This window comes from Aquarana catesbeiana, linkage group LG02 (assembly GCF_042186555.1).
Source record: "Aquarana catesbeiana isolate 2022-GZ linkage group LG02, ASM4218655v1, whole genome shotgun sequence".
Lineage (NCBI taxonomy): Eukaryota > Metazoa > Chordata > Amphibia > Anura > Ranidae > Aquarana > Aquarana catesbeiana.
The window spans coordinates 141,676,533-141,698,900 of NC_133325.1; the positions used below are offsets into that span (position 1 = coordinate 141,676,533).

Here is a 22,368-nt window from a genome sequence, read left to right on the forward strand (position 1 = left end):
TCCCACCCCCAGTGTATATCTCTCTCTCTCTCTCCCACCCCCAGTGTATATCTCTCTCTCTCCCACCCCCAGTGTATATCTCTCTCTCTCCCACCCCCAGCGTATCTCTCTCTCTCTCTCCCACCCCCAGTGTATATCTCTCTCTCTCCCACCCCCAGCGTATATCTCTCTCTCTCTCCCACTCCCAGCGTATATCTCTCTCTCTCTCCCACCCCCAGCGTATATCTCTCTCTCTCTCTCCCACCCCCAGCGTATATCTCTCTCTCTCCCACCCCCAGCGTATATCTCTCTCTCTCCCACGCCCAGTGTATATCTCTCTCTCTCCCACCCCCAGTGTATATCTCTCTCTCTCCCACCCCCAGTGTATATCTCTCTCTCTCCCACCCCCAGCGTATATCTCTCTCTCTCTCCCACCCACCAGTGTATATCTCTCTCTCTCCCACCCACCAGTGTATATCTCTCTCTCTCCCACCTATAGCGTATATCTCTCTCTCTCCAACCTATAGCGTATCTCTCTCTCTCTCCCACCCACCAGTGTATATCTCTCTCTCTCTCCCACCCCCAGCGTATATCTCTCTCTCTCCCACCCACCAGTGTATATCTCTCTCTCTCTCCCCCACCCCAGCGTATATCCCTCTCTCTCCCACCCCCAGCGTATATCTCTCTCTCTCCCACCCCCAGCGTATATCTCTCTCTCTCCCACCCACCAGCGTATATCTCTCTCTCTCCCACCCACCAGTGTATATCTCTCTCTCTCCCACCCCCAGTGTGTATCTCTCTCTCTCCCACCAGTGTGTATCTCTCTCTCCCACCCACCAGTGTATATCTCTCTCTCCCACCCCCAGTGTGTATCTCTCTCTCCCACCCCCAGTGTATATCTCTCTCTCTCTCCCACCCCCAGTGTATATCTCTCTCTCTCTCCCACCCCCCAGTGTATATCTCTCTCTCTCTCCCACCCCCCAGTGTATATCTCTCTCTCTCCCACCCCCCAGTGTATCTCTCTCTCTCTCCCACCCACCAGTGTATATCTCTCTCTCTCCCACCCACCAGTGTATATCTCTCTCCCACCCACCAGTGTATATCTCTCTCTCTCCCACCCACCAGTGTATATCTCTCTCTCTCCCACCCACCAGTGTATATCTCTCTCTCTCCCACCCACCAGTGTATATCTCTCTCTCTCCCACCCACCAGTGTATATCTCTCTCTCTCCCACCCACCAGTGTATATCTCTCTCTCTCCCACCCACCAGTGTATATCTCTCTCTCTCCCACCCACCAGTGTATATCTCTCTCTCTCCCACCCACCAGTGTATATCTCTCTCTCTCCCACCCACCAGTGTATATCTCTCTCTCCCACCCCCAGTGTATATCTCTCTCTCCCACCCCCCAGTGTATATCTCTCTCTCCCACCCCCCAGTGTATATATCTCTCTCCCACCCCCCAGTGTATATATCTCTCTCCCACCCGTGTATATCTCTCTCTCCCACCCACCAGTGTATATCTCTCTCTCCCACCCCCCCCAGTGTATATCTCTCTCTCCCACCCCCAGTGTATCTCTCTCTCTCTCTCTCTCCCACCCCCCAGTGTATATCTCTCTCTCTCTCTCCCACCCCCCAGTGTATATCTCTCTCTCTCTCTCCCACCCCCCAGTGTATATCTCTCTCTCTCTCCCACCCCCCAGTGTATATCTCTCTCTCTCTCCCACCCCCCAGTGTATATCTCTCTCTCTCTCCCACCCACCAGTGTATATCTCTCTCTCTCTCCCACCCACTAGTGTATATCTCTCCCACCCACCAGTGTATATCTCTCCCACCCACCAGTGTATATCTCTCCCACCCACCAGTGTATATCTCTCCCACCCACCAGTGTATATCTCTCTCTCTCCCACCCCCCAGTGTATATATCTCTCTCCCACCCGTGTATATCTCTCTCTCCCACCCACCAGTGTATATCTCTCTCTCCCACCCACCAGTGTATATCTCTCTCTCCCACCCCCCCCAGTGTATATCTCTCTCTCCCACCCCCAGTGTATCTCTCTCTCTCTCTCTCTCCCACCCCCCAGTGTATATCTCTCTCTCTCTCTCCCACCCCCCAGTGTATATCTCTCTCTCTCTCTCCCACCCCCCAGTGTATATCTCTCTCTCTCTCCCACCCCCCAGTGTATATCTCTCTCTCTCTCCCACCCACCAGTGTATATCTCTCTCTCTCTCCCACCCACTAGTGTATATCTCTCCCACCCACCAGTGTATATCTCTCCCACCCACCAGTGTATATCTCTCCCACCCACCAGTGTATATCTCTCCCACCCACCAGTGTATATCTCTCTCTCTCCCACCCCCCCAGTGTATATCTCTCTCTCCCACCCCCCCAGTGTATATCTCTCTCTCCCACCCCCCAGTGTATATCTCTCTCTCCCACCCCCCAGTGTATATCTCTCTCTCCCACCCCCCAGTGTATATCTCTCTCCCCCACCCCCCCCAGTGTATATCTCTCTCCCCCACCCCCCCAGTGTATATCTCTCTCCCCCACCCCCCAGTGTATATCTCTCTCCCCCACCCCCCCAGTGTATATCTCTCTCCCCCACCCCCCCAGTGTATATCTCTCTCCCCCACCCCCCCAGTGTATATCTCTCTCCCCCACCCCCCCAGTGTATATCTCTCTCCCCCACCCCCAGTGTATTTCTCTCTCTCTCCCACCCACCAGTGTATATCTCTCTCTCCCACCCCCAGTGTGTATCTCTCTCTCTCCCACCCACCAGCGTGTATCTCTCTCTCTCCCACCCACCAGCGTGTATCTCTCTCTCTCCCACCCCCAGCGTGTATCTCTCTCTCTCCCACCCCCAGTGTGTATCTCTCTCTCTCCCACCCACCAGTGTGTATCTCTCTCTCTCCCACCCCCAGCGTGTATATCTCTCTCTCCCACCCACCAGTGTGTATCTCTCTCTCTCCCACCCACAAGTGTGTATCTCTCTCTCTCCCACCCACCAGTGTGTATCTCTCTCTCTCCCACCCACCAGTGTATATCTCTCTCTCTCACCCACCAGTGTATATCTCTCTTTCCCACCCCCCCAGTGTATATCTCTCTCTCTCTCCCACCCCCAGTGTATATCTCTCTCTCTCCCACCCCCCAGTGTATATCTCTCTCTCTCTCCCACCCCCAGTGTATATCTCTCTCTCTCTCCCACCCCCCAGTGTATATCTCTCTCTCTCTCCCACCCCCCAGTGTATATCTCTCTCTCTCTCCCACCCACCAGTGTATATCTCTCCCACCCACCAGTGTATATCTCTCCCACCCACCAGTGTATATCTCTCTCTCTCCCACCCCCCCAGTGTATATCTCTCTCTCCCACCCCCCCAGTGTATATCTCTCTCTCCCACCCCCCCAGTGTATATCTCTCTCTCCCACCCCCCAGTGTATATCTCTCTCTCCCACCCCCCAGTGTATATCTCTCTCTCCCACCCCCCAGTGTATATCTCTCTCCCCCACCCCCCCAGTGTATATCTCTCTCCCCCACCCCCCCCAGTGTATATCTCTCTCCCCCACCCCCCAGTGTATATCTCTCTCCCCCACCCCCCAGTGTATATCTCTCTCCCCCACCCCCCCAGTGTATATCTCTCTCTCCCACCCCCAGTGTATAGCTCTCTCTCTCCCACCCACCAGTGTATATCTCTCTCTCCCACCCCCAGCGTGTATCTCTCTCTCTCCCACCCACCAGCGTGTATCTCTCTCTCTCCCACCCACCAGCGTGTATCTCTCTCTCTCCCACCCCCAGCGTGTATCTCTCTCTCTCCCACCCACCAGTGTATATCTCTCTCTCCCACCCCCAGTGTGTATCTCTCTCTCTCCCACCCACCAGTGTATCTCTCTCTCTCCCACCCCCAGCGTGTATCTCTCTCTCTCCCACCCACCAGTGTATATCTCTCTCTCCCACCCCCAGTGTGTATCTCTCTCTCTCCCACCCCCAGCGTGTATATCTCTCTCTCCCACCCACCAGTGTGTATCTCTCTCTCTCCCACCCACCAGTGTGTATCTCTCTCTCTCCCACCCACCAGTGTGTATCTCTCTCTCTCCCACCCACCAGTGTGTATCTCTCTCTCTCCCACCCACCAGTGTGTATCTCTCTCTCTCACCCACCCGGTGTATATCTCTCTCTCCCACCCCCCCGGTGTATATCTCTCTCTCTCTCCCACCCCCCCGGTGTATATCTCTCTCTCTCCCACCCCCCAGTGTATCTCTCTCTCTCTCTCCCACCCCCCAGTGTATATCTCTCTCTCTCTCCCACCCCCCAGTGTATATCTCTCTCTCTCTCTCCCACCCCCCCAGTGTATATCTCTCGCTCTCTCCCACCCCCCAGTGTATATCTCTCTCTCCCACCCCCCAGTGTATATCTCTCTCTCTCCCACCCCCCAGTGTATATCTCTCTCTCTCTCCCACCCCCCCAGTGTATATCTCTCTCCCACCCCCCCAGTGTATATCTCTCTCCCACCCACCAGTGTATATCTCTCTCTCCCACCCACCAGTGTATATCTCTCTCTCCCACCCACCAGTGTATATCTCTCTCTCCCACCCACCAGTGTATATCTCTCTCTCCCACCCACCAGTGTATATCTCTCTCTCCCACCCACCAGTGTATATCTCTCTCTCCCACCCACCAGTGTATATCTCTCTCTCCCACCCCCCCAGTGTATATCTGTCTCCCCCACCCCCCCAGTGTATATCTGTCTCCCCCACCCCCCCAGTGTATATCTGTCTCCCCCACCCCCCCAGTGTATATCTGTCTCCCCCACCCCCCCAGTGTATATCTGTCTCCCCCACCCCCCCAGTGTATATCTCTCTCTCCCACCCCCCCCAGTGTATATCTCTCTCTCCCCCACCCCCCAATGTATATCTCTCTCCCCCACCCCCCCAGTGTATATCTCTCTCCCCCACCCCCCCAGTGTATATCTCTCTCTCCCACCCCCAGTGTATAGCTCTCTCTCTCCCACCCACCAGTGTATATCTCTCTCTCCCACCCCCAGTGTGTATCTCTCTCTCTCTCCCACCCACCAGCGTGTATCTCTCTCTCTCCCACCCACCAGCGTGTATCTCTCTCTCCCACCCACCAGTGTATCTCTCTCTCTCCCACCCACCAGTGTATCTCTCCCACCCACCCAGTGTCTATCTATCCCTCCATCCCACCCAGTGTCTATCTATGTGTCCATTTATCTGTCCATTTATCTGTCTATTTATCTATCGCGGGCGAGAGACCGGTGGGGGGTGGGGGGGGGGGGGTGGCTGGGGTTGAGCACCAGCCGCCACTGCCACATACTCATTCACATAGGGTGGGGGCCCGGGATCTGGGGGCCCTCTTATAGGGGGCTCCCGGATTCCGATAAGCCCCCCGCCCGCAGACCCCGACAACCAATGGCCAGGGTTGTCGGGAAGAGGCCCTTGTCCTCATCGACATGGGGACAAGGTGCTTTGGGGTGGGGGGGCCCCGCAGGGCGCCCCCTCCCCCAAAGCACCCACCCCCCATGTTGAGGGCATGCGGCCTGGTACGGTTCAGGAGGGGGGCCGCTCGCTCGTCCCCATCCCCTTTCCTGACTGGCCGGGCTGCGTGCTCGGATCGGGGTCTGGTATGGATTTTAGGGGGGACCCCACGCCGTCTTTTCGGCGTAGGGGGTTCCCTTTATAACCCACACCAGACCTAAGAGCCTGGTATGACCCGCGACTGGGCTCGCAAGGTGTCAATCTTGTCGATAAAAGCGGCAAGATTGATTTCCTTTTCTAGTCCCATCGTACCTGAGTCACGTTCAAAATGAACGGACTTGTCCATGTGTGGGCAAGTCCGTTCATTCTGGAAATCCGCCGTAACTCCGGCGAAAGTCCGTCGGAAAGACGGGCGGACCTAGCCCGCCGGAAAGTCCGGTCATGTGTGGGCAAGTCCTCTCCATTTTAAAGTCCGGCGCACCTGGCGGACAAAGTCCGTCGGAAAGTCTGCCGGACCAAGTATGCCAGAAAGTCCGATCGTGTGTACGTGGCATTTTTTGTGACTGCTGTGCCTGTTCCATCAAGTGTACTACCTACTTTAGTGCTACTATTGTACCCGCAACCTTTACCACCATATGATGTCTCAGTTTGACAAACTTCGATTGTGCATTTCTTATTTGCTTGTTCAGCTTCCCCATCCATCTGTATAGGAGGAAAATGACGAGGAAGAAGTAGAGGTTGAGTCAGATAGGTAGTTGGTGCTACTACTATTATTATCCTTAATTTCCTGTTTTCTTTTCTGAAAGTTTTGGGCATTATTCCACTGCCCTGCCCTCATTGAAGGCTGTTTTATCTTGCCAATATTTTTTCTCCTTTTTTTGGAGAATCTGTTTGTTATGAATTTGTAGATGTTCCTTAAATTGGACATTCACCCTCCTTGTGAAGTTCCCCCTCTCAACCCCTCCTCAACTCTACACAAATAGGGCAGTTTTTTTTTTTTTCTTTTGCTTTGTTACCTTTTTTTTTCCTTCATAAAAACGTGGCCCCGCCCCTCTGCGGACATCATTCGCCTAGACGAATGACATGCATAGCGCTCGCTGGGCCACCTGGGATATGCACGCCACATATCCCAGGAGGCTTTGAGCCTTCCATTCAGCTAATAGGAGAGGGGCGGGCCTGGCAGCTTATCATCGCGAGGAACACGGATCTCTGTCTTCTTATAGTTAAAGCACGTCCCCCTCAGTTAGACAGCACCTCCTAGGGGCACATTTGCCCCTGATGTTAATCCCTTCCCTGCCAGTGTTATTGGTACAATGACAGTGCATATTTTTTTATCACTGATCACTGTAATAGTGTCACTGGTACTCAAAATAGTGTCCGATTTGTCTGCCGCAATGTCGCTGTCCTGCTATAAGTCGATGGTCTCCGCCATTACTAGTAAAAAAAAAAAATCCCATAAAAAATATCCCATGGTTTGTAGACGCTTTAACTTTTGCGCAAACCAATCAATATACGCTGATTGTGATTTTTTTAACCAAAAATATGTAGTATAATACATATTGGCCTAAATTGATTAAGAAATTAGATTTTTTTAATTTTTTATTGGATAAGTTTTATAGCAAAAAGTGAAAAATATTGTTTTTTTTTTTTTAAATTGTATTTTTTTTGTTTCCCCCTCCTTTCCCACTCCCTTTTCATATCATTTGTAACAGACATGGGGGTAAGTCACACATGTGCAAGTCACAAGCAAGTCTCAAGTCTTAACCTTCAAGTCATAAGCAAGTCCCAAGTCACTGTGGCGAAAAGCAAGCAAGTCAAGTCGAGTCCCTGCTAGAAGTCAAGCAAGTCAAGTCAAGTCATTTATTTTGGTCAAGTCACAAATTAAGTCAAAATACTGATCTACCCCATTTCCATCCTTTAAATGAGTTAAAAGTCAGTTTTCAGGAAAGGTTTTGTTTTATTTTCAACATTAACAAAACAGCTTAGTGCTTTTTTCTTGGCATATTAAAGAAACACTTTGAATGCCCAAATAGCAGACAAGGAGCAGAACACTCAGCAATTAAATGGCCAACAAGCCTGAAAAAAATGTAGTCCTTGCTGAGGGGGAAAATAACTAAGCTCAAAGTTTGAACTTGACACAATGCCAATATCTGGACACTTGAATGGTGATGAGAATAATAGTATTCCCATCACCATTCTTCAAGTGTCCAGATATTGGCAATTTGGCATTGTGTCAAGTTCAAACTTTGAGCTTAGTTATTAGAATAGAAAAAAGAGGGAGAAACACCCGTGCAATGGGATGCATGCAATGGAATAAAAATTTAAAAATGAAAGAATGTTGTTGGAACAGCTGCCACTACCGATTACTTCCACTAGGTGGAGTAAGATATAAGAAAAAAGGAATAGAAGTAGATAGCGCTGTTTCCAAGCCTGGTGAATTCAAATGTGTTATAAAGGTCCTGGATGTGCATAAGTCAAGTTGGTTGTCTGACTTAATAAAGTGCAGTGTGTGCTCTAAAAAAGATATAACTTAATCCGTATAAATATAATATATCCATATATAAATGAACCCTATTTTTAAATTAAAAATATTTGTGCAAAATTATGTGATCCATAACGTAAATCGATAATGTACATATGAAGTGAACAAACAAATATATATAATCAAGTGCTTTCAGTGCTGCTAGGATCTGGTGAGTGCAATCAATCACTATTAGAACACGGATTAAGGCACGCACTGAAAGGTTTGGAAAATCCATCAGAATCCAGGGGTTTTCTTTGTAGCAGCACTGAAAGCACTTGATTATATATATTTGTTTGTTCACTACATATGTACATTATCGATTACGTTATGGATCACATAATTTTGCACAAATATTTTTAATTTAAAAATAGGGTTCATTTATATATGGATATATTATATTTATACGGATTAAGTTATATCTTTTTTAGAGCACACACTGCGCTTTATTAAGTCAGACAACCAACTTGACTTATGCACATCCAGGACCTTTATACACAATTCCACGGGATAAACATTCACTGAAAACTATAGGCAACATCTTTACAATCTTTCCCACTCCATACTGCCCTCCCACTAAGGGAATAACACATTTGAATTCACCAGGCTTGGAAACAGCGCCTATCTACTTCTATTCCTTTTTTCTTAGTTATTAGAATAGCCACTTAAAATGCATTGCATTTGCAAAAAATAGTATTCTCACTTCTCAGAATACAATTTTTTGCAAATGCAATGCATGTTAAGTGGCTATTCTCAGAATAGCCACTTAACATGCATTGCATTTGCAAAAAATTTAATTGGAAAGTACTTTCTCGCTCAGTTGTGAGCGATGGTGTCGCATTATCACCCCACCATGGCTGAACACACGTTCAACAGGTGCGCTTGATGCAGGGACTGACATTACTCTTACCGCTACCCTGAACAAAGAGGGGAGCATGTGCCTGTTCATGGCCCAAAACTGAAGGCAGCTCTGTCCATCACAAATGTCTAAATACTGGTTCAGCTGAATTTGGGGACTGGAACATGAATCTCTCTTCTGTTTTTTGCGGTATGCTGTGAACAGCCCAGATTGACTCTCTGACTCTGCCACTGGCATTTGCTCGTCTTCATCGGTGGTTGTTGGGGTGGGCTTGCAGTCCTCTTTGAGAATCAAGTCTGAAAAACACAAGCATAAAACAGTGACTCAATGCACTCAGGTGTTATTACTGCAAACGGGTTATTACCAAAAACATAACATACTTTTTATCATCGCGGACACAGCCTCCTTGACATTTTCGGTAGTCAAAACATCATGGGTCAACCACATGGTGCCAAATGAAGGATCCAGCACAGCAGCTATTAGGTATAGAGGGTCAGAGAAGGGTAAGGTTGCTACATCATTCTGTTCATCTGCCATCCTCACATTGACAAAGATCCCTTCGAATAGTCTTTGGAGTGATTCTTGCAGGCTACAGATCAAGCCACCAAGGTAACGCACGCTCTCTTTATGATTTTCCAAGTGGTGATTCAGAGAAAGGATGCAGGGTACAACAGCACTTATTGTCACAAGTTTTTCTCCCTGTGAGAGGTCTGTGGCTTCTCCAAAAGGCATGTTGCAGTTTATAATGAGGTCTGACAGGATTGAGTTTGTAATTGCCTTTTGCTGCTGGTGGTTGCAGTGGTATAGCTGCACAGTCCCCTGTGCGATGAATTGTGAGATTTGAGGCTGGGTATCATCAAAAGTCCCTTTGGTATGGATGTACACTTCATATCTATTAAGTAAACAGAAGAGAGATAGAAAAAAAAGTTAGCTATGTGATTTATTGATTTGAACAACAATACACTCTGCTCCCACCTAAAGTGGGATGTAGGCCTAATTTGCATATATATACATACACGTGACGTTACTGTACCTACTTTTCTTTGTGGTGACGGATGAAATTGGATGTTGTGGTGGACGTGTCTCTTATTTTTGAGTTGCAGGCCTTGCATATCGCCGTTCTCTTCTTTTCACCAACATCTAAAACATAATTCTTAAATCCAAATTTAATTATTTTTGGAATCGCTCCCTCCATTATAGCTGCCTTGTGCGTTGGTCTGTCAGGGGCGGATCCAGAGTTTGCTGTCGGGACAGCCCGGGCACTGCCAGAAAATAAGGTGTTGCTGCTTAGTACACTAGTACTTACAGAACTATTTTTAATGTATTATATATATACGGTCCTAACCTAACCTTGTTTAAAACAGTGACACGTTTATCATTCCAGATTAGAATATTACATTAGTGACTCACAGTGACACTTTTTGGGCACCCGTGACACCAATACAGTGACCAGTGCTAAAGTTTGCATTGATTTCAGCATGCATGGAGCACTGCAGTACATGAACTTTCACTGGATGTGGACTGTTTAATGAGTTTGTAGTACGCATGGAGCACTTAATTCAGCAATATGATTTTTATGTAATATTCACGTTGAGCACTTTGTACTTCGCACAAGTAATAGTTAATTAGTGAAGGATTTAGGGAGGAACTGGTCTGGGACTGGGGGTCAGTGCAGTGGCTGTCGCAGCGCAGGAGAAAAAAGCACAGAGCCGAGGAGGAGGAGAAAACAAGGAAAGAAGGTTTGTACCTACCTAGGTTTCATAGTTTTAGCATGTGCAATGATATTGATGATTGATTGCATCTGCAATCATATCTGCATCCTGCAATCATCAGTACAGGCCACTGGCCAGGGCCCTGCTAGCTGCTACATCACTAGTGCAGATTTGCAGAAGCTGTAGGTCTGTTTGATGCAGTGCCAAGCAAGCTAATGCTCCCCTGCAAAGTTTGCAGGGAAGTTTTCAGGGAAGCATTTGCTTGGCACTGCATCAAACAAACCTGCAGCTTCTGCAAATCTGTTTCCTCCTCCTCGGCTCTGTGCTTTTTCTTCTGCGCTGCGATGACCACTGCACTGACCCCCATTCTCAGACCTGTTCCTCCCTGAGTCGTGTGACTGTCCCTGCTCCAGTGCCCCCTCAGTAGAAGAATAATAGTCTGCCATGACTTACTCTATGGCTGCTGGACTGGACTCCACTCAGATTCAGTCAGTCGGCTAGGCTTGGCTGGCTCCTTGGGCAACTTCCAGTTCCTTCTTCCTCCCCCACCGTGAGGCCCGCGACTCACGCTGCTGGCTCTGCACGTTTGCACAGAAGCCCAGCCCCTCCCTCAGAGATCACTCTGCAGCAGGAAGGGGGCGGCGCCGCGGCCTGGCCGGACGGAATACAGAGACCTACAGCCTAGGTGGAGAGACTGCAGTGCAGTCATCATCAAATAAAGAAAAAGTCTGCTGCGGCCACGAACCCTGCAAGCGCCGCTCGCGGACACCTATCCGATCCCCGCCCACAATGTTAGCAAGCTGTATTTGTGCGGGCAGAAGCCGGGACTCGGGGAGCTTTCTTTTGTGGGGGGGCGGCTTTTGCCTAGGCCAAGACACAGCACTGGTGGTGCCAAGTCATTGCAAGTCAAATAGCCCAAGTCAAAGTCAAGTCGCAAGTCATTAGTGGCAAGTCAAAGTCAAGTCGAGTCATTTATTTAATTTTGTCAAGCAAGTCGCAAGTCCTCAAACAGGTGACTCGAGTCCGACTCGAGTCAAGTCATGTGACTCGAGTCCCCCACCTCTGATTTGTAATATTATCTAGGGTGGGAAAGATTTGGATCCTTAGTCCAATGGGATTGATGTTTTCCCTAAGCCCTCGTTCAAATTGAACGCGGCTTTGAAATCGTGCGACTTCATCTGATAACGCACGATTTCAAAGCCGCATTTCAGTTTGTTTAAGTCGTTTGACTTAAAAGACATCTGTGAGGCTTCATACACAGATGTCTATTGAAGTCGCACCCGAAATCTGCAAAAGTAGCGCAGGAACAATTTTTGCAAATCGGTGCGGCATCACACCGATTGGAATGGTGCCATTGCCGGCAATAAGCTGCCACTTGTCATGCGATTTGACCTGCGATTTGTTTACTTTTTCCCCCTCTGTTTCCACATGTTAGTCTTGTTAGTAACATACCTTGGTTTACCTGACCTGATCTCATACTATCGAGCTCTACATCTGTACAGAGTGGTATCATGGTGTACTTCACCGCAGACCAAACACCGATCGTTTTGTCCACCCTTCCTTTGGTCGCCAATAAATATTATCATGGATTGAAGATGCATCCTACAATGGGGGCTACAATGGCAGTCCTTATTCATACACTCCCAACAAAAGGCCTCATTTCTTTTTATCCATCCCCATTAACACCCAAGATCCAGAATCCAGACTTTACTCCTGGGGTAGACAATAAACAGCTTCGGGGGTTGGTAGAACTAGGTATAATTAGGTGCCTGCATTTTGCTACCTCACATGGCTGGATGTCTACTCAAGAGCTATCTGGCCTCTTACAGCCCCCTCGGAGCTCTTGGTCAGCCTTCCAATTGTCACATTATTTAAAGTCTATACCTGATGCAGCACTATATGCTAGGCCACTGACATTCTTTGAGCACCTGTGTGCGGAGGGGAAACACATTCTCTGAGCACCTGTGTGTGGAGGGGAAACACCTTCTGTCACTTTTGTACAAATGGATCATTGAGCCTCCAGAAGGTCATATCCCTTTTCCAAATTTCTTTTACAAGACAGCAAATTAACAGGATTATCTTATTGGCCCACAAATCTTCTATAGCAAGTCGCTTTCAAGAACAGGGATACAAGTTATTAGTTAGGTGGTATAGGTTTCTGGCCCTACTTAATAAACTTTATCTGCACATCTCCAGGTTATGCTGGCATTGTAATAAAGAGCCTGGGACATTATTACACATTTTTTGGTTGTGCCACTTACTTACACCATTTTGTAAAGAAGTTGTGAACATGATTAAACAACTGACATCAGTTGATCTTGGTTTGGATCCTTTGGGATATCTCTTGCTCCTAAATGTGCTGCCCCTTCGCTAATATAAAAAATCGTTGATAGCGCACATGCTGAATACTGCCCAGGCATGTATCCCTGACTTGTGGAAATCCACTACCACACCAACTTTGAAACATTTGTTCTCTAGAATAGATTAAATTAGGACAACGGAAAACATGACAGCATCTCTCTATGGAAGAGAGGAGGAAGTTCGGGATACCTGGCGGCCATGGACAACCTTTACTTGTAAATTCCTGTATACTGATTGTCTACCTGTTTAGTTTAGGAAATTATGATTTACAAGTTTGATGTGGGAATCTTGGGGGAAGGTGTTAGAGGCTGTGAAGTTCCCTAGTTCTTTATGCTCTTTATAATTTTTTTGTTGTTGTTTATTTTCTAGTTCTTTTTCCTTAGTAGGTTTTCCTTCCAGACCCCTAATGCCCTGTACACACGATCGGACATTGAACGGACATTTCAACAACAAAATCCATCAGATTTTTTCAGACGGATGTTGGCTCAAACTTGTCTTGCATACACACAGTCGCACAAAGTTGTCGAAAAATCCGATCGTTCTAAACGCGGTGACGTAAAACACGTCTGTCGGGTCTATAAACAGGCAATAGTCAATAGCTTTCGTCTCTTAATTTATTCTGAGCATGCATGGCACTTTGTGTGTCGGATTTGTCTACACACGATCGGAATTTAAAGGATCGGATTTTGTTGTCGGAAAATTTTATAGGAATATAAAGTGTGGCGCTAAGAAAAAACAAAGCTAAAGTATGTGTGAAAAAAAGGGGTTAAAGGTGTAAAAAACTACACTGGTATCTCCATAGGAGAAACTATCAGCAAAAACATATGGAACATTTATAAAGCATATAAAAAACCAACAAAAATTATTAATATGTAAGAAAAAATATTCTAGCTGTTAATATCATGCGACTGAAGGACGCATCCAAAGGGACATGTGATAACACAGGTATTAATAGAAACATAAACCAATGTGCATACAAGGGGCTATCGAAGTAAACACAATATAATTGTTATTCAAACATATAGAAGAGTGACCCAGAGGTCGGTCTTAAATAAACGTGATGATGACTCGAGGGTCAGACAGCAAAATATAAGTCCCAGAAGCAAAGTTAATATGAACGGTGTATCTGAGCGGGGTAATTTAAGCAAAAAAATTCAAAACAGTCTCTGGGATGGGAGTTTCCGATGGTGGACGAACACCCGGGAGTGCCTTCACCTTCAGACCAAGGGCGGATCCAGAGTCTAGTCTCGGGAGGGGCACTGCCAGAAAATAAGGTGTTGCTTACAGAACTCTATTTAACGTATCATACAGTCCTAACCTTGTTTAAAACAGTGACACTTTTATCATTCCAGATTAAATTATTACATTACAAACAGACAGGATAGGTTTAACCACAACTTTATTATTACAAAGATCATAAGCAGTTTGTATACTTATAACAGAATATTCCCAGACAAAATATTCACAAACAATATAAAATTATGTGTAAAAAAACAAATAGCAGAACCCAAACATTATCACTCTCCACTGTCTCCAAACACACAACAACAGAAACATTTTATTTGTAAGTTACATAACATGAAAAATTCAGAGAATTAGCTCAATTCTTCGTTTTCCTTGTTTGGCAAACAGCTCGATAACTCAGTCAGTATTCACAGGAATATCTCTATGAATGTAAAGTAAACACAAGCCATTTAACCGGTCCTCCACCATTCGTGACCGAAGCCATGTTTTAACACGACGGAGGGTTGAGAAAGATCTCTCTGCTGTGGCCACACTTACAGGGAGAGTTGCTAAGATCAGAAGTAAACTTCTGATGGTTGGGAAGAGGTCCTGGTCACACAAGTCCAACACTTCAAGAACTGTTTTTGGAAGTTCCTTATGTTGTGATAACTCTCGTTTCCACTTTGTAAGCCATAGACTTAGTTCTCCCTGCAGCAATGTCTCCATTATCTTCTGCTTACCATCAGCTAGAAGAGGGTGAAAACACTTTGATAATGATTGCACAGCCACAGGAACCATGGTTTCCATTTTTTTTCCCAAAAAGTACTGCTGGCATCAAGATTTGAATCTGGAAACACTGCATCGAATTCTCTGGAAAACGAGTTTTTAAATCATTAATAATGTTGTCCAGCAAGGGAATATACAACGATTTCCTGTAGTATTCTTCAGTTGATTCTACATTGTAATTGAATCTGTGCACTTGCCTGCCTACAAGATGTGGCAATTTTAGTTCCACTCCAAGTTCTGAAGCCAATTCTGTAGCCTCCATATGCAAAGTGGAAAAAGTGCTATCAGCGTTACATCGCATATTCTCTATGGTTGCCATGGTATCAGTCAAACAGTCCGATGCACTTGTTAAATCAATTGTTGGGGATTGAAGGAAGCGACTCAGAGGAAGGGTTACTTTCAGAACACTGATGAGTGAAACCAAGGAAAATATGAATTCTGCACTGCACAGAGAATGGATGAGAGTAGATGCTGTTGAGCTAGTGCTTGAGCATTTCCATTGAGATATTGCAGATAGTGCACTCACCACTTTTACAAGTCCATCTCGAAATCTTATGAGAGAATCATGGCGCTCTACCCATCTAGTTTCACAAAGACTGGTAAGCTGAGAGCCTAACTCCTGCTTTAAAATAAAATGACGCTTTGCTGATTGGTTAAAGAATGAAATGGTTGATTTGACCACTGCTACTGCATTGCGAACTGCTGACACTTGTGAGGACTTTGAAATTGAATTGTTCAGACAATGATTGTAGCAAGGACATCTGCAACTGTTGGGTGCTACACGGAGAATCTCTGACACAGCACCAGCCACCTCTGAAGACATAACACTGCAACTGTCTGTTCCAATGCCAACACAATGAGTGATGTCCAGGGAGAGGTCTTTAATTATTTGGATAACCATCTGGCCTAAAACTTTTCCTGTAAGCCTTGGTTCTGAACCTGAACTATCAAGTCCCGACTCCTTCTGGGTTGCAAATTCGTAGGCATCTACAAATTTTATAAAATCCTCACAAATTGATCCATTGTAGACATATCGAAAGTTGAGTGTAAGTTGTTCGGTATGGGAAATGTCTGTAGTTTCATCGAATATAATACTAAAATAGCAAGCCTCTTTAATTCTAGCTACAATGACATTGCTGATTTCATCACCACAACAACCGATTAAATCATTTTGTGTGGATTTTGAAATGTATGTAGCGCGAGAAGATGCAGTAAGGAGGTGGTTCTCTAATATTTTGTCTCCAGATGCAACACGGTACCTCAGCAATTCCCGAAAGTTGCCTTCATTCACCTCCGGGGTGGAGTCATCCATTAAAGCACCATCATCTCGGTGGCCACGCAGAGGTATATTTTGTTTACCCAAAAATATAATTGACTCAACGATAGGACGAATTCGCTCTTGGTTCTCTTTCACTTTCTGCAGACGATGCAAGTTTATTTGATTAACAATTTCATTTTCCGGTGCATGGTAGGTTTTTAAAAATGCATTTCCTTCAAATACACTCTCCTGATGATAAACAAGCCTTGCATGGACTTCCAAATCTCCATCCTTGCCCTTAAGCTTTTTAAAATTAGTAAGGGGCTCCATCACTAATTTTCCAAGGGCCATGCCTTTGTTATGACCACCTTTGCGATGTTGCGCAAACAATGCACAGTACTTGCAAAACAATCCCTTTTTGTCAGGTGAATACAGGAGCCAAGGAAAACTGTCAATATGTTGTTTTGACAGGTATCTCTTTATTTCCCGAGTTTCTCCATTCTTGGAAGTCATGTTCTGAACAGAGAAAGGTAATTCATATCCAGGAGGAGGTTGCCATGGATTTTCCAATAGCAAGCATTTGGTGTAATCATCTATTTTTTTCCCAAGATGTGTGCCAATGTCATTAATTAGGATACTGCTGGTTTGAGGTGGGGTATCAACAGACAGTGGCGACACATTACGATCTGTTTCACCAGATATTGGCTCTACAATCGTACCAGAACAGGATGGGAGGGTAGTGTCAACTTCCATAGTTGAAGTGCTTTCTACTATTGGCTTTTCTCCGGATGACTTTTTTGCACTGGTACTGAAGAAAGAATCTATAGTCCTGCAGTTCACTCTTTTCTGACTCATTTTGCTCTTTCTATAATTAAAGTACAAAAGTGGACACTAAATAAAGTAATTGGCTTTATAGAACAGCACTGCACACACATTGTTGACATGTACATGTACATGTACCATAACTGAACCGACCCCCTGTTTAAATATTGCAAGAATACATTGCAGACATGATGCAGGAGATGGTCAGAGACTGCAGACATGATACAGGACATGGTCAGAGACTGCAGACATGATACAAGAGATGACCATAGACTGCAGACATGATACAAGAGATGACCATAGACTGCAGACATGATACAAGAGATGACCATAGACTGCAGACATGATACAAGAGATGATCAGAGACTGCAGACATGATACAAGAGATGATCAGAGACTGCAGACATGATACAGGAGATGACCATAGACTGCAGACATGATACAAGAGATGACCATAGACTGCAGACATGATACAAGAGATGATCAGAGACTGCAGACATGAATAAAGAGAAGATCAGAGACTGCAGACATGATACAGGAGTTGATCAGAGACTGCAGACATGATACATGAGCTGATCAGAACTGCAGACGTGATACAGGAGATGATTAGAGACTGCAGACATGATACAAGAGATGACCATAGACTGCAGACATGATACAAGAGATGACCATAGACTGCAGACATGATACAAGAGATGATCAGAGACTGCAAACATGATACAAGAGATGACCATAGACTGCAGACATGATACAAGAGATGACCATAGACTGCAGACATGATACAAGAGATGACCATAGACGGCAGACATGATACAAGAGATGATCAGAGACTGCAGACATGATACAAGAGATGATCAGAGACTGCAGACATGATACAGGAATTGATCAGAGACTGCAGACATGATACAAGAGATGGCCATAGACTGCAGACATGATAAAATAGATGGTCAGACACTGCAGAAATGATACAAGAAATCAATGCATCAATGCAGCCTCACCAGTGCCAATTAAATGCAGCCTTGTCAGTGCCCAACAGCAATAAAAAACAATTGTCAAGATGAATGATCAAGTCAGTTTTTCAGCTAAGAATTACAGGCCTACAATATAAAACGCCCAATTTCTATGCAAAATTATTGTACCGCTTTGAGATGCAAAAATCTGAAATAATCATACCGCCAGGGAGGTTAACAAATGTTTCAAAAATGTAAATATAAAAATAAATTCAGGTGGCCAGATTAAAGCACTGTTTGCTCTTCTGCAGCTCCGCATTTAAATCAATATCCTGCATTATAATTTGATTAACCACTTGCTGACCAGCTGCAGTACATATACTGCAGCAGGTCGGCTCTATTGCACGCAACTACATACCTGTAGGCCATTTTGTGCAATAGCCAGCAAAGGCACGCACGCTGATTGGCCAGAGGGAAGAATACGTATCGTTGAAGAATACGTATTGGCTTAAACTATGGAAGAAATTTTTTTATAGCAAAAAATATATATATATATTTTTTTTTTCAAAATTGTTGCTCTTTTCGGCTTATATCGCAGAAACCGCAGAGGTTATCGAATACCAGCAAAAGAAAGCTCTATTTGTGGGAAAAAAAGGACATCAATTTTATTTGGGTACAACATCGCACGACCGCACAATTGTCAGACAGTCAAAGTAATGCAGCGCAGTATGACAAAAAATGGCCTGGTCATAAGGAGGGGTAAAACTTTTCGGAGCTGAAGGGGTTAAGATCAAGACTAAAAGGGCATTTTTTGTTTCATACATAATGCATGGCACAGTGGCACACATGTATTTTGCGATTTGAAACATGACATACATTCATACATTCTTTTACTCACGTTTATGCTCTGGTGAGGGTAGGGGTTCCCATGCAGGATTTCGGAGCAATGGAGTGGAAAATTATTTCTGTTTTTTAACAAAAAAAAAAAAAAAGCCACAATCACAAAGATCTCCTATTTGTCATTTTAAAAGTTATTTTAATTTTATTTTTTTTTATTATTTTTACAGTCTTTTTTTGTTGTATATGGAAAAAAAAACTAAAATCTCACCTTTTTTGTCATTTTCATTATTAAAAACGCAAGTAAATATCATTTTATATAATAAAACAAATGACTAAAATCTGATTTTAAAAAGCCATTTTCATGTTTTTAGGGTAAGAAAAAAAAAAAAAAAAAAACAATTGCTAAGATCTCCTATTTGTCATTTCATTATTAAAACACTAAACTCTTATATCTGTCGTTAACAATAAATAAATCAATAAAAACAACAATCATTAAAGTATCCTATGTGTCTCATTTCAAAAGTCATTTTCATTATTTGAAAAATAGCAAAAGAAAGCTCTATTTGTGGGAAAAAAAGGACATCAATTTTATTTGGGTACAACGTCGCACGACCGCACAATTGTCAGCCAGTCAAAGTAACGCAGCGCAGTATCACAAAAAATGGCCTGGTCATAAGGAGGGGTAAAATTTTTCGGAGCTGAAGGGCTTAAGTTCAAGACTAAAAGGGCATTTTTTGTTTCATACATAATGCATGGCACAGTGGCACACATGTATTTTGTGATTTCAAACATGACATACATTCATACATTCTTTTACTCACGTTTATGCTCTGAGGGTACTGGTAGGGGTTCCCATGCAGGATTTCGGAGCAATTGAGTGGAGAATCAAATCTAGATGGATGATGATCGGATGGATCCAGTAATCTTCTCTCAATAAGTTGTCTTTTGTGTATTTTAATTTTCACTGCGCTCTGCTCTGCACTGCAGACTGCCCAAGGTGCCAGGTGGAGAAGATGGAGGAGGTGGGTGGAGCCAACAATAACTCATGGGCGGTGGTGGCCTGTGGACAACATGGAGGGAGCCAGGAGGAGGGTGCCGGTGGGTGGGGCCAACACAGTCAGGGGCGGACGGGCTGGCAGCCTGGCTGGAGTGGACGTGTGCTGTGTGCTGTGTGCTGCAGTGCACTTTAGAGACTGTTACTGCTCAGCTCAGCTGTCTGCTCATGTATAGGACTCCTCGGAGGCGCCGCTCCAGGCTGTGTCACAGTCACACTCACTGAGTTACTGGCTGCTGACTGCTCTCTCTGAGACTCACTCTGCTGTATGTAATGTAGGAGGCGCCGCTCCAGGCTGTGTCACAGTCACACTCACACCGGCCGGTCGGCTCGGCTGAGAGTGTGACTGACGCTGACCTGACTGACGTCACTCGTTGCTAACGCCAGGGCCGCCTGGCGTCTAGCAATGAGTGCAGGGAAGAGGCTCCACCCACCTCTTTCCTTCAGTGTCAGTGACCGCCGCCGCCCGTACCACACGCAAGTCTCTCTCTCACTGATCGGCACATGACATGAGAGAGAGAGAGACTCGGGCCGGCACAGCGGAGCGGCAGGATATATACAATAACATTCATAGTGTCAGTGTGCTTCGGGGGGGGGGGGGGGGGGGCAATTGCCCTGTTGCCCCCCCCCCCCCCCGGATCCGCCCCTGCTTCAGAAAGGGGAGAAGTAAAGGAAGAGGTACCCTTACCGGAAAAGATGGACCCAACTCACCGTACGGTTATGGGTCATTTAGGCATGTAAATGGAAAACTGGAACCAAACTTCGGAGAAGGGGTCCGTGGTGATGACTCTGGTGAGCAGGTGAGCATCAGGGGAGTCAGTCCCGGAAACGAGTGAGAGTCCGCAACGCCAATCCCAAACTGACAAACCAACAACTTCTCCTCCAGTTCGGATATGTGGTTTAAAAACTTGTAAAGCATAAGCAAAGCTTCTCTCCTCGTTCCATGGTGCTGTGCTATCTCAGTAGTAAGCAGTTACTATTTTCCTTTTGGGATAATAGTTTTACATAAAAAGTTATCACTATAAACATCCCTATCAGTGTTAAATGGTTTGTCTCATCCCTCTAATTGCTACATTAGCAGGACAGCTTGTTCTGTACAAGAAAAAATAACAGACTTACTGGCCAGAACACTAGGTGAAAATAAGGAAGCGAAAGCCTGACAAAGAAAACAAATGCAGCCAACACGTCTAAGAATTGGTATAGTAGTGTGTATATATACACAGCATACACACATATTATATGTTGCACAAGCTACAAACATGTGTTTTGTTATGTAAAAAAAAGTGGAGGTTTCCATTAACATTGCAATCTATTAATTTATTTCCACAATCACCAAAGCTACTCATTTATCATTGTTAATGAATGCTATAGAAAGGCTACTTCTGCAATCCTACATGGAACCACAAGATGGTGATGGTGATTTGTGTGTGTACTGTTATATATACACACACTCACACACACACGTGAGTACACCCCTCACATTTTTGTAAATATTTTATTATATATTTTCATGTGACAACACTGAAAAAAATGACACGTTGCTACAATGTAAAGTAGTGAGTGTACAGCTTGCATAACGGTGTAAATGTGCTGTCCCCTCAAAGTAACTCAACACAAAGCCATTAATGTCTAAACTGCTGGCAACAAAAGTGAGTACACCCCTAAGTGAAAATGTCCAAATTGGGCCCAATTAGCCATTTTACCTCCCCGGTGAAGGTCTCAGGTGTGAATGGGGAGCAGGTGTGTTAAATTTGTTGTTATCGCTCTCACTCTCTCATACTGGTCACTGGAAGTTCGACATGGCACCTCAAAGCAAAGAACTCTCTGAGGATCTGAAAAAAAGAATTATTGCTCTACATAGATGGACTAGGCTATAAGAATATTGCCAAGACCCTGAAACTGAGCTGCAGGATGGTGGCCAAGACCATACAGCGGTTTAACAGGACAGGTTCCACTCAGAACAGGCCTCACCATGGTCGACCAAAGAAGTTGAGTGCACGTGCTCAGCATCATATTCAGAGGTTGTCTTTGGGAAATAGACGTATGAGTGCTGCCAGGATTGCTGCAGAGGTTGAAGGGATGAGGGGTCAGCCTGTCAGTGCTTAGACCATATGCTGCACACTGCATCAAATTGGTCTGCATGGCTGTCATCCCAGAAGGAAGCCTCTTCTAAAGATAATGCACAAGAAATCTCACAAACAGTTTGCTGAAGACAAGCAGATTAAGGACATGGATTACTAGAACCATGTCATGTGGTCTGATGAGACCAAGATAAACTTATTTAGTTCAGATGGTGTCAAGAGTGTGTGGCGGCAGCCAGGTGAGGAGTACAAAGACAAATGTGTCTTGCCTACAGTCAAGCATGGTGGTGGGAGTGTCATGGTCTGAGGCTGCATGAGTGCTGCCGGTGTCTTATCGAATTCAGTCCCCTATCATATAGTGTCCTCCCTGTACTGCGCAGGCGCAGTACGGAGGACAAAAGAGACGCCGAAAGTCTCCGAAGTTCAACAGCT

The 22,368-nt window shown here is 45.4% G+C and overlaps 1 protein-coding gene across 1 annotated transcript; it reads right to left on the reverse strand.

Annotated features, from left to right (window-relative positions):
- Positions 1-8,457: 8,457 nt before the first annotated feature.
- LOC141129815 (uncharacterized) lies at positions 8,458-10,107 on the reverse strand. The gene is made up of 3 exons (XM_073617880.1): positions 9,886-10,107; positions 9,229-9,740; positions 8,458-9,144 (listed from the first exon to the last, which is right to left on the reverse strand). The coding sequence occupies exons 1-3, from the start codon at positions 10,041-10,043 to the stop codon at positions 8,783-8,785; spliced, it is 1,032 nt and encodes a 343-aa protein (XP_073473981.1). The 5' UTR covers positions 10,044-10,107; the 3' UTR covers positions 8,458-8,782.
- Positions 10,108-22,368: the final 12,261 nt, after the last annotated feature.